The sequence below is a fragment of the Podarcis filfolensis genome (genome assembly GCF_964270895.1).
Source record: "Podarcis filfolensis genome assembly, chromosome: 10".
NCBI lineage: Eukaryota > Metazoa > Chordata > Lepidosauria > Squamata > Lacertidae > Podarcis > Podarcis filfolensis.
The window spans coordinates 70,929,184-70,941,300 of NC_139612.1; the positions used below are offsets into that span (position 1 = coordinate 70,929,184).

Genomic DNA, 12,117 nt, shown 5'->3' on the forward strand with positions numbered 1-12,117 from the left:
CTTGTTAATGAGTCCAGAAATCTTAGTGGACGCAGGAAGGAAGAGCTTGTGGCTCAAGCTGCTTTGGATAAGGGGTTTAAAGCATGCTACGAATTTACAAGGCTCCCCCAGTCCTCCTCAGGTTCTCCCAGCTGCCAGACCTTTCCATTTGTGTTGCAAAACAGAAAGCTCTGGACAAGAACAAGCAACATGTCAGATAATAATAATAATAATAATAATAATAATAATAATAATAATAATTTATTTATACCCCGCCCTCCCCGCTCAGGGCGGCTAACACCAGTACAATTACAATAAAAACAATAAGCTGATCCATGGCCATTAGATGTACCGTTGTGGACAATATAAAAAGTTCATTATTCTGGAAGAACTGTTACCCTGTTGTTACATTTGGAACGCCTATCATTGCATTTGCAGGATACTGACTGGGAAAAGGCGTTTTGCCTCCATCTCAGTGATCTTTGACAGTGACTCACCACTCCTATATTCCTGTTCATGGAACATTTATTTGATTCCTATTATTTGTGACTCCATGCACATATTATATGTCTTCTGTTTATGAATTTTCAAACAACAGTAAAGGTAAAGGGACCCCTGACCGTTGGGTCCAGTTGTGACTGACTCTGGGGTTACGGTGCTCATCTCGCTTTATTGGCCGAGGGAGCCGGTGCACAGCTTCCAGGTCATGTGACCAGCATAAGTCGCTTCTGGCTTTATGATAGATAAAGTAAGGATATGTACAATTTTACAACATGCAGAAAACAATCTATGTAAAGAAATCAGGGAGGGGAGCTGAGTCCTTGGTGGGGATGAGAGGGAGGATTGTGTGGGGGGGGAATAATGTAATTGATTAAGAGGATTGATAAATTGCTATGTTGAAATTGGTTAATAAAAATATTTTTAAAAAGAAAAAAAAGATTAAGACAAGATAAAGGGGGGCATACAAAACAAGAATTTGCATTATTATACAACCGTTCATTGAATTTCTAAATAAAAGACTAACCAATTCTTCTCATTGTACTTGTATTGTTATTTACGTTTCACACACAGCCTTCTATTACCCTGATTTGTTTCCGTGTACTCCAACAAATTCACATTTGCACATTGCATTTTACAAGGATCAGTTGAATTCAGCGAGGAGATTGTTATGTGGACAATATGTTTTTAGGTAATCTTTGTTGCAGGGATTTATGTATAGGTTGGGGGGGGTTGCCCCTCCAGCAGATATCATGCACATGCAGCCCACTACCAAAATCAGCACAATCACTTTTGTGACTTTTGTGATTTGTCCCCACGAAACACTTCATCACAGTTTCTTCCTATCTATTCAAAGGGCCTCTGCTGCACGATACCAAATGTAAGAATTCACTGGTAATTTTATCTATGTACTGGCTCACTGGGAAAACTTCAGAAATTCCTATAGACATGTGAGCTCAGCTCCTCAGCAGCCCCTCTGCCTGAGTGATAATCCCTGGCATCCTGATACCTGAGTGCCAGACAGGTAGCCATTCCAGAAATAACCAACCCAGATGAAGACAAAAGGGTGTGATTAACTTGGCTGGGAAACAGGGAAATGTAAATATCTCTTTTGTTACACTTAATGGGTGTTTGGTGGAGGGCAAGGGGAACCATGGGGCAGGGTCCAGGATGCTCAGATTAGTGCCACCAGACCTCCCCTTTCATGATGTAACCATGATGTATTAGTGATGTAGTTTTGGGGGGGTGTTAACGGAAAAATCCGAGGGCTCCCTTGGACAAAAACAAAGACACCAACCAGGATAACTTGGAGCAAAACAACAGCCTGTAGGCTTGGCCTTTATTGAACTGTTGCAACAGGGTGCTCCCCTCACTTGCAGGAGAGAGGAAAGACACAGAAAAATGGTGTGCCAGGTCTTATAAAGACTTTTGAAATTCCCATCCTGTAGATCAAGACCACCCCCAGAAACATCATACATACATCACAGAAAGGAGGGGTTGAGGGAGGAGTTGTGGTGGTAACCTGAGTGTCCTGTCACCTGGCTGGTTCCCTTTCCCCCTCCCCATGAGTACTTTCCAGAGGACAAAAGGGAGTTTGCCGTTTCCTGCCCCCAGAGGGAAGATCTGATCATTGTCCTTTGTTCCACTCCATGCTGAATCCACTCCCATATGCAAGTTCTTTGTGATCTTGATTGTCTTCTGTCTAGGACCATCAGGGTTGGCATAGCAACTGGGCAGGGCTCCTGTGGATGTGCTGGTATGCTCAAGGAATTATGGGTGCCCTGTATCAAACCTTCCCCATTTTGTAGTCCTTCCTTCATGGAGTAAAATAAAAGTGGAACAGTGCAAATCCGATTTTGGTTGATTTTCTATGAATTTATAACAGAAGTGTAGCGTATGTAGTGTGTGAGTGTGAGTGTGTGTGAAGTTTGTACAAACTGAATGATGGGGGGGGGTTGTTCCTGCTACAGGTGTAACATGGGGATTAGCAGCTAATAAATGTTTGGGGGTTCTTTTGTTTGGGGCTTCCATCTTGTTCCACCTGGTGGCAGGTGGGAGTCCTGTCGCGACAGACTTCAATAAAGACCAAGCCTACTGGCTGCTGTCTTGCTCTGGTATTCCTGGCTGGTGCCCTTGTTTTTTGTCCAAGGGAGCCCTCAGATTTCTCCGTTAACATCCTTGAATATTTTCCATTCTTTGTATTACTTTCTGGTTTGGGAGCCCTTTCACTTTCTCCGTCATCTTTGCTGGTTCGAGGTATTCAGTCGTAAGAGTCTGCCATTCTATTATCGTGGTTGGTGTTAGATTTTCGTTTCTGTGAAATTCTTAGCGGTGTCTGACCTGTCCCTTTTTCCTCTGGGATTGCCAGCGGTTGCTGACCAGTGCAGCGGTGGAAGCAACATCTTCACTGAGATCCCAGAGAACAGCCCCTACGGCACCTTGGTCTGCCGGTTAATGGTGTCCGGCGATCCTGAGGGCGACACCGTCCAGCTGACCTTGGGTGGGATCGATGCCGATTGGTTCTACTTGGACGGAAAGGCTGTGCGGCTGAATGTCTCCGAGGAAAAGGTGTTGGACCGAGAGGTGAGTGTTGCTCCCATTCAGTGCCGGATTTACGTATCAGCTAAGATGTGGGTGGTGCTGTGGGTTAAACCACTGAGCCTAGGGCTTGCCGATCAGAAGGTTGGCGGTTCGAATCCCCGCGATGGGGTGAGCTCCTGTTGCTCGGTCCCAGCTCCTGCCAACCTAGCAGTTCAAAAGCATGTCAAAGTGCAAGTAGATAAATAGGTACTGCTCCGGCGGGAAGGTAAACGGCGTTTCCGTGCGCTGCTCTGGTTCTCCAGAAGCGGCTTAGTCATGCTGGCCACATGACCCGGAAGCTGTACGCCGGCTCCCTCGGCCAATAAAGCGAGATGAGCGCTGCAACCCCAGAGTCAGTCACAACTGGACCTAATGGTCAGGGGTCCCTTTACGGACAAATAGATGGTACTGCACTTAGGCAGGGAAAAAATCCGAAGCACCAATATAGGATGAATCATAGAATCATAGAACTGTTGGGAATGGACCCTGAGGGTCATCTAGACCAACCCCCCAAAACCCTTGGGGTCCTTTCCAACTCTATTATTCTATTATTTATAAGAACTTGTTCATTTAGTGTGGCAGCAGCTACCCTTGGGAACTCCCTGCCTATTGATATCAGGCAGGACACCTTTGCTGTATTCTTTTCGGCACCTGCTAGAAACATGGGAGGATGGAGGGCGGCTAACGGATTGAGGTTGAATCCTGACAAGACAGAAGTACTGTTTTTGGAGGACAGGAGGCGGGTGGGTGTGGGGAACTCCCTGGTCATAAATGGGGTAACTGTGTCCCTGAAGGACCAGGTGCGCAGCCTGGGCGTCATTTTGGACTCACAGCTGTCCATGGAGATGTTAGATTTCCTGCTCCATGACTGCAGTCATGGGATTTTTGTCTATCACATGACGGTGTATGTTTTGACTCCACCAAGTGGGAAGTGACGGAGACAGGATGTTTGTGTTCCGTGAAGTGGGACTATTGTCCTTTGTCTTTTTCTCTTTGCTGTCTGATGTTGGAGAGAGAGGGAGCCATGTTGCAGTGCTCCATGTGTGTTTATATGTAAATAAAGTAGATTAGCCAAAATGCTGAGTTGCTGAGGTCTGTCATGCATGATGCGCAAACTCTGAGGATCCCTAAGTGTGCCGGTGTTGTTTGGCATTGGTCGCTGTGATGTACTAAGTCTCTCTAGTGTCATACGAGCAAAAACAGGGGTCACCGAAACGAGTCTTGTCCCTGCAGGTAGCAAGACTGGAGCAGGACTGGATTTCGGTTTGATGAGGCCCTAAGCTGAGGAAAGAGATGCATGAATGATGTCAGGGTGACGCTCTCCCTTTATTTCTCTTTCTTCCAGGCATTGGAAACTCCTGTTCTGATGGTCTCCTTCACATGCACGGAAGACGGCTTCTCGCCGGTACAAAACGTTGCATTTTATTATCTCCGCCCAAATGTGCTGTAGACATTCCTAAACCTGGGCAGGATCTTCAAACTCCCCTTTTCAAGCTCAATTCCCTTTGGCATCTCCTGCCCGGTCTCCTGCTTACCATGGCTCTGGCTGCTGCTTACAAAGTGCTTTATGGCCCTGGTTTGGCTGACCACCCGCACACCAGCCCTGTGAGGCAGGCCACAAATGTTTCCAAGGGGAATTCGAGCAAGGAGAGACTTGCCCTTTGTCATCCTGGAGGGCCGCCGTGCCGCCGTGGGCGGGGCAAAAGGCAAAAGGGGTGGGGCCACGAATGCAAATTTCACCTTCATAGGGCTAGGCCAGTTTCTACACAAACTTGCACCCGCACCCGGTTGAAGGTTGAGTCCTGCCCCCGACACAAACCTCCCTCTCAAACTACTGTTGTCATCACCCTTATTACTACTATTATTAATATCTCCTGCTGTGAGAGCCTAGGGTTCCGGAAAACAATGTGATTAAAATCTGAGGGTGATGGAGATACACACCCCTTGAAATGGCCGAGAACCCTGGGAACCGTAGATTGTTAAGGATGCTGCGAGTTGCTAGGAGACCCCTGTTCCACTCACAGAACTACAGTTCCCAGCATTCCCTGGGAAGAAGGATTGGGTGTTAAACCTCTCTAGGGCCTGTAGTCCTGGGAGGGTCACCTCAGCAAACTACAGTTTCCGAGATGCTTTTGGGGGAGCCATGACTGCCCAAAGTAGTGTTGTAGAGCTTTAAATGCATGGTGCGGATCCAGACAGTCGTCTCCTGTAGCTCTGGTGCCCTGTGACACTTCTCCCATGGGAGCCTTGCTGTAAAGTGGAGCACAAAATCGTAAATCGAGATCCAGGATCATGGGGGGATCCGCTGTTGCGTTGCTCTCAGTGATCCCCATCTCCAAACTCCAGGGCGCAGTCCTCTCCCCGCCCCCATTCCTCCCAGCAAAGGGAACTATAGTTTTCCGGGGCAGGCGGCGCTCGAGGGAAGCCCCTCACAACACCCTCTTCTTCCCCGGCAGGCTGAGTACAGGATCATCGTCCAGGTGATGAATGAGAACGACAACAAGCCGCGGTTCCAGGAGGACACTATTTTGACACAGAACATCAGCGAGGTGAGCGCCTGGCGCCCGGCCAGGACTGGAGGGACTGAAGATACCGGGCCCTTCTCCAGAACAGGGGACTCGAGAGGGGAAATACCAAGCTTAAGGAAATACCTTAAGGTCCATGAATAACCATAGTTTAGAGGTCCTGGGCCCTAAGGAAGTCAGACTATCCTCCACCAGGGGCAGGGCCTTCTCAGTGATGGCTCCGCCCTGGTGGAATGCTCTGTCCCATGGGACCAGGGCCCTGCAGGATGTAACCTCCTTCCGCCGGGCCTGTAAGACAGAGCTATTCCGCCTGGCTTTCAATTTGAATTTAGCCTGATCTTTTATTCCCCTTCCTTCCCTCCCCCTCCCCTTTCTATGAAGATCACCCGCTCTGGGATCCCACAGCTAATTCTCCCCTGGTCTCCTTGCTGGCCCAAATAGGACTAATTTAGCCAGCTAGCCCTGGTGATCATCTAATGTTTACTGGATGGATTTCCCCCCTAAATTGATTTTTGAATTCTGAATTTATTGTTATTCATGTTTTATACTGTATTTTATGCTGTTTTTTGTTGCATCAATTAAGTGTTTTAAATTTTTTGTTAGCTGCCCTGAGCCCGGTTTTCTGTACCAGGAAGGGCGGGGTATAAATTTTTTTTTTAAAAAATTCATCATCACCATCATCATCATCTTCCTCCAAGGATAAAATACAATTCTCTGCACTCCTCTAGCCATTTTATCTTCCCAACAACTGAGCAAGGCAGGTTAAACTGAGTGATATTAGTGACTGGCCTGAGGTCAGGCCACTGGATATAGAGAGCAGAAAGAGCTTCACCCCACTCAATATTTTGAGGCAGGGGGCTGAGGCCCCCCCACCCAATATTGAGGGGGCCATCATCCCCACCACACCTGGGCAAGCACAGGTGTGCCAGGTGAAGGCAAGCGGCTTAGAGGGTGATTTTCGCCCTCTGCGGCCCCCACCGTGATTGCCAGGGCATCCTGGCAGGCATGGCCCGGCCGGGGGGTGGGTGGGGAGGGGGCAGAGCTTTGTGCTTGTGACATCATCAATGTGCAACAGCTGCCCCCCCCACATGTTGGGTACAACGTGGCACGCCAGCCTGAGGTCACCCAGTAAATCTTTGATACATAGTTATCAACCGTCCCTTATTTGGCGGGAAAGTCCCTTATCCCAGCGCCGTGTCCTGCTGCTGTCCCTTATTGATGATGTCCCTTAAATTTCCCGGGTTTCAAAGGAAGCAGCTCCTCTCCCTCCCTCCCTGCCGGCCAGGGAGGAGGGATGCTCCAACTGTGTTGCTTGGCTGCGTTGCTCACCCAATAAGGAGTCTAAGAACGACTGGGGGGTGGAGCTTGCATGCCTTGTGCCGATCAAATCGGCCGCGTTGCCTGGGGACTCGCCTTTGCTCAGCGCTTCCCAGCGGAGAGGCCATGGTGGTTTCCCTTGCTGCATCCCCTTTGCCGGGTTGCTGCGCTGTGGGAACCACCGCTTGAGGCTTTGTTTGGCTGCTGGCTGGACTTTCTGCCTTTGGCTCGGAGGGACTCAGAAGTTGAACACAGCTGTGTTCCGAAAATCCCTTATTTTGGCTGCTGATCCCTTATTTTCGAGGCCTTTGGTCCCTTATTTTCAAATCTGTAAGTTGACAGCTATGCTTTGATAGCGGCGTGAGGATTTGAACTCGGGTCTCCTTGGTTCTCAGTGCACGACTTAACTGCTAAATTGAGGTAGAAAAGGCTAGTCCTGAGAAACCTGATGTTCTGCCAAAAGAGAGTGTTTCCCGTTCCTTCTGATGGCGGGCAGATGAGACGTCACTGGTGCCCCTGCATTTGAGGGACGAGGTTATCTAGCCAGCCACGTTGCCTGGGTACCGTATTTTTTGCTCCATAAGATGCACTTTTTTCCTCCTAAAAAGTAAGGGGAAACGTCTGTGCGTCTTATGGAGCGAATGTGTGGTCGATTGCTGGCTCCCTTTCCGCCCCTTGCCCAGGCCTCCATTGTTGAATGTTCTGCATACGGAGGCCGTTTGTTTCCCCAGCGACATGGGACTGGCTGATTAGATTAGTCTGGAAACTGTAGAAATGGCTCCCTTTCTTTTCCTAAGGAAGCTGCAGGACTGTGAGTTGAACCCCATAAAAAAAGGATTTTTTCCCTTTGCAAAGTAAGCTCAACAACTTTGAGCTGATCCTCAAAAAATTGGGGCTTTTCCCCTTTGCAAAAGAAGCTGCACATCTTTGAGCTGATCCTCAAAAAAGGAGCTTTTCTCCTTTCCTCCACTAAAAACTAGGTGCGTCTTATGGAGCGAAAAATACGGTATGTTTAATCGCCATAACCCAGGAAGGATGAAAGAGTCGATAAGGAGGACTCCTCTCACTAGGCCTGACTTCCCACCTAACCCTGCTCTCCCACCCTCTCGTCCCCAGCTGGCCGCCCCCCACTCCGTGATCTTCAGCACCCAGGCGGAGGACGCCGATGGCGACACCCTCATGTACGTGATCGACGGCACGTCGGTGAGTCCTCTCCCCAAGGCCACCGGCAGGAGGAAGATAAACTTTTAGTTGGGGCTGGGGATTACTTTAATTTTAGTATAAATGTTCTGGGTGTTGTGCAATAGAGGCAGTATAGGATTCCTTTTGGTGTACCGACCTCCCTGCTGCACCAAAGACCAGGTGTGCAGCCTGTGGGTCATTTTGGACTCACAGCTGTCCATGGAGGCACAGGTCAATTCTGTGTCCAGGGCAGCTGTTTACCAGCTCCATCTGGTACGCAGGATGAGACCCTCCCTGCTTGCGGACTGTCTTGCCAGAGTGGTGCATGCTCTGGTTTTCTCCCACTTGCACTACTGCAATGCGCTCTACGTGGGGCTACCTTTGAAGGTGACCCGGAAACTATAACTAATCCAGAATACAGCAGCTAGATTGGTGACTGGGAGCAGCTGCCGAGACCACATAACACTGGTCCTGAAAGACCTGCATTGGCTCCCAGTACGTTTCCAGGCACAATTCAAAGTGTTGGTGCTGACCTTTAAAGCCCTAAACGGCCTCGGCCCAGTATACCTGAAGGAGCGTCTCCACCCCCATCGTCCAGCCTGGACACTGAGGTCCAGCGCCAAGGGCCTTCTGGTGGTTCCCTCACTGCGAGAAGCCAAGTTACAGGGAACCAGGCAGAGGACCTTCTCGGTAGTGGCGCCTGCCCTGTGGAACGCCCTTCCACCAGATGTAAAGGAAATAAGCAGCTATCTTATCTTTAAAAGACATCTGAAGGCAGCCCTGTTTAGGGAAGTTTTCAATGTTTGATGTTTTATTGTGTTTTTAATATTTAGTTGGGAGCTGTCCAGAGTGGCTGGGGAAACCCAGCCAGTTGGGTGAGATATAAATAATAAATTATTATTGTTACTATTATTATTATTATTATTATTATTATTATTATTATTATTACTACTACTACTACTACTACTACTATTATTGGCAGAGCTAGAATTTTTGCAACCATGCAACTTGTGCCAGGATTACGTTCCGGGGGCAAAATTGCACTCTGGGCAAACCCCCGGAAGCGCCACTATGTGACTATCCCTATCTTACTTGGCTGTGGGAATCACAGAACTGTAGACTTGGAAGGGACCCCGAGGGTCATCTAGTCCAACCCCCAGGCCAGGTCATGCAAACCAGGCCATGGAGAGAACTTTTTAAACCCAACCACCTTCCTCAGGGAAGGTTGCGTGAGATCTCACTGGGCCAGTACGTGATCTCGGGCGGCCCCTTCTGGCTGCTCCCCTTTCTGTTTATGCGTCCATTTCCCCACCAACCACGCAGGGCGCAACCGTATCAGCAAAAAAGTTGTGGGTCTCCTTCTGTCTGCTCTGGCGCCACCTGCTGTTCAGCTCCCAACCTTCCATCCTACCAGCACCAAACTGGTTGCCGGCAGCGGAGAGCAAAGCAAAGGCGTTGGCACCATTTTGTGCTGGAGCCTTGGCTGAGTTGGCCGGTGCCCAGCCCTCGCTCGGCCAGAACCGTGCGGCCGCAGCGCGCTTGCCCATCCCTTGCTGACCCCCTTTGTTCCATGGCAACGCCGGTGTGGGCGTGGGATTAGCTGGGGGGAACCAGGACACCTAGACCTGGCCGTGGGCGTAGATTACGGCCAATACCTCTGCGGGTGGAGGAAATGGATTTGCGGGGCAAGGGGTGAGCGGGCGGGAGACGCGCCTTTGGGAGAGGGGACCTGGAGGGATGCCGGGCTTGCCACCCTCCATGGGCATTTGCTGTGCCAGCTGCATGGCTACCACCCCTGTTTGAACTTCCAGGCCGACGCCAGATATTTCCGGATCGACCTGCCCAACAGCGGGAGGATCGTGCTGGGCAAAGCGCTGGATTTTGAGACCAAGAGACACCTGGAGTTTGTGATCCATGCCGTGGTGAGAAGGGGAGCGGGAGATTGGGGGGCATGGGGGGTACCCACAAGGGCTGAATCCTCTCTTCGCTGGTGCCCCTCGCTGCTCCCACACACCAGGATTCCTGCCAGTGCCTGTGTTCTCAGCACCTCGTAAGAACATGAGAAAAACCTGCCGGGTGAGGCCATTGGCAACCTGTCTCACAGCGGCCAACTGGATGCCTTTGGGGAGCAGAATTTGAACACATTACTCTTATTAATATCCTACCCTGAGGCCCTAGGCTGGCTCACGAGATTTTGAACGTTAAAATGTTAAGACCAGTTTAAAATAACTTGCAGTTGAAATAAAATGGGTTCTAAAAACATATACAGTGGTACCTCGGGTTACATACACTTCAGGTTACATACACTTCAGGTTACAGACTCCGCTAACCCAGAAATAGTGCTTCAGGTTAAGAACTTTGCTTCAGGATGAGAACAGAAATCGTGCAGTGGCAGTGTGGCGGCAGCAGGAGGCCCCATTAGCTAAAGTGGTGCTTCAGGTTAAGAACAGTTTCAGGTTAAGAACAGACCTCCGGAACAAATTATGTACTTAACCCGAGGTACCGCTGTACAGTCATACCTCGGGTTACAGACACTTCAGGTTGCGTTTTTTTAGGTTACGGACTGCCAAAACCCGGAAGTACTGGAATGGGTTACTTCCGGGTTTCGGCAGTTGCGCATGCACAGAAGTGCTAAATTGTGCTTTGCGCATGTGCAGAAGTGCTGAATTGCAACCTGCGCATGCGCAGATGTGGCGCTGCGGGTTACGAACATGCATCCCGCATGGATCATGTTTGCAACTTGAGTGTCCACTGTACCTGAAGGGTCAAAGGCCAGGGACAAGTGTCTTCAGCATCCTCCAGAAGCTGTGCAATGAAGGTGACAGACGTGCCTCTGTGGGGAGGGAGTCTCATGGCTTAGGGGCCACCACAGAAAAGGCCCTTTCTCCCAGGCTACCATCCTGAGCCTCTGAGGATGGAGAAGCTCTCAAGAAGTCCCCCTCTGGGGCCTGAGTCATTTAGGGCTTTAAACATTAACACAAGCACCTTATGAGAATGCAAGAATGGTTTTTCTCCTGCTCTGGGATGTAGAACCTGAACCCATTGCTTCCAGTTACAAAAAAGTAGATCCATCAGGAAGAACTTTCTGACGGTAAGAGCTGCTTGTAACCAAACCAACCCCTGTGTTGCAAAGAGAACGTCAGCAATGTCCAGGCAACACAATGACCATGTACATATGTAATAGATCTTTATAGAATTCCTTCAAACCATAACAAGGACAAAATGAAATCTTTAGTCTCAAAGTCTCTGGAAATCTTTAATGAAGCGAGGTACCAGACTTTGTACGATGAAAGACAAGCTGTGAAGCTTTGTGTATTGGGCAAATAAGATGTCCAACGCTGAACAGTGATTCCGGATATTGACTACCATTTCGTAGAATTCTTTGTCAGCAGTGACTACATTATTACATGAGCACTGTTCCACAGCATTTGATATTTTCATTTACATACATTCATTCGAAATAAGATGGGTTTATGAAGCAATTCTATATCCTCCCACCACGCTGACGAATAATTCTACGAAACAGTAGTCAATATCCAGAATCTCTGTTCAGTGTTGGACACCATATTTGCTGAAGACACAAAACTTCACAGCTTGTCTTTCATCGTACAAAGTCTGGTAAAGGTAAAGGGACCCCTGACCATTAGGTCCAGTCGCAGCCGACTCTGAGGTTGCGGCGCTCATCTCGCTTTATTGGCCGAGGGAGCCAGCGTACAGCTTCCGGGTCATGTGGCCAGCATGACTAAGCCGCTGCTGGCGAAACCAGAGCAGCACACGGAAACGCCATTTACCTTCCCACCGGAGTGGTACCTATTTATCTACTTGCACTTTGACGTGCTTTCGAACTGCTAGGTGGGCAGGAGCAGGGACCGAGCAACGGGAGCTCATCCCGTCGCGGGGATTCGAACCGCCGACCTTCTGATCGGCAAGCCCTAGGCTCTGTGGTTTAACCCACAGTGCCACCTGCGTCGCACAAAGTCTGGTACCTCGCTTCATTTAAAGATTTCCAGAGACTTTGAGACTAAAGATTTCATTT

General features: G+C 49.3%; 1 protein-coding gene and 1 long non-coding RNA gene across 2 annotated transcripts in view; both read left to right on the forward strand.

Moving 5' to 3' along the window:
* The window catches only part of LOC310743172, a 204,632-nt gene extending 202,306 nt beyond the window's left edge, over window positions 1–2,326 (forward strand). Inside the window, exon 2 of the long non-coding RNA XR_014538851.1 lies at window positions 1,984–2,326. This is a non-coding gene — a long non-coding RNA (uncharacterized lncRNA). The remainder of the gene's footprint in view (window positions 1–1,983) is intronic.
* Window positions 2,327–2,931: 605 nt separating this feature from the next.
* The window catches only part of LOC310744081 (protocadherin-15-like), a gene marked incomplete at its 5' end in the record, with an annotated part of 43,460 nt that continues 34,274 nt past the window's right edge, over window positions 2,932–12,117 (forward strand). Inside the window, 5 exons of the mRNA XM_083574823.1 lie at window positions 2,932–3,060; window positions 4,403–4,462; window positions 5,514–5,606; window positions 8,016–8,102; window positions 9,893–10,003. Of these exons, the coding sequence (XP_083430949.1) occupies window positions 2,932–3,060; window positions 4,403–4,462; window positions 5,514–5,606; window positions 8,016–8,102; window positions 9,893–10,003 (480 nt within the window). The remainder of the gene's footprint in view (window positions 3,061–4,402; window positions 4,463–5,513; window positions 5,607–8,015; window positions 8,103–9,892; window positions 10,004–12,117) is intronic.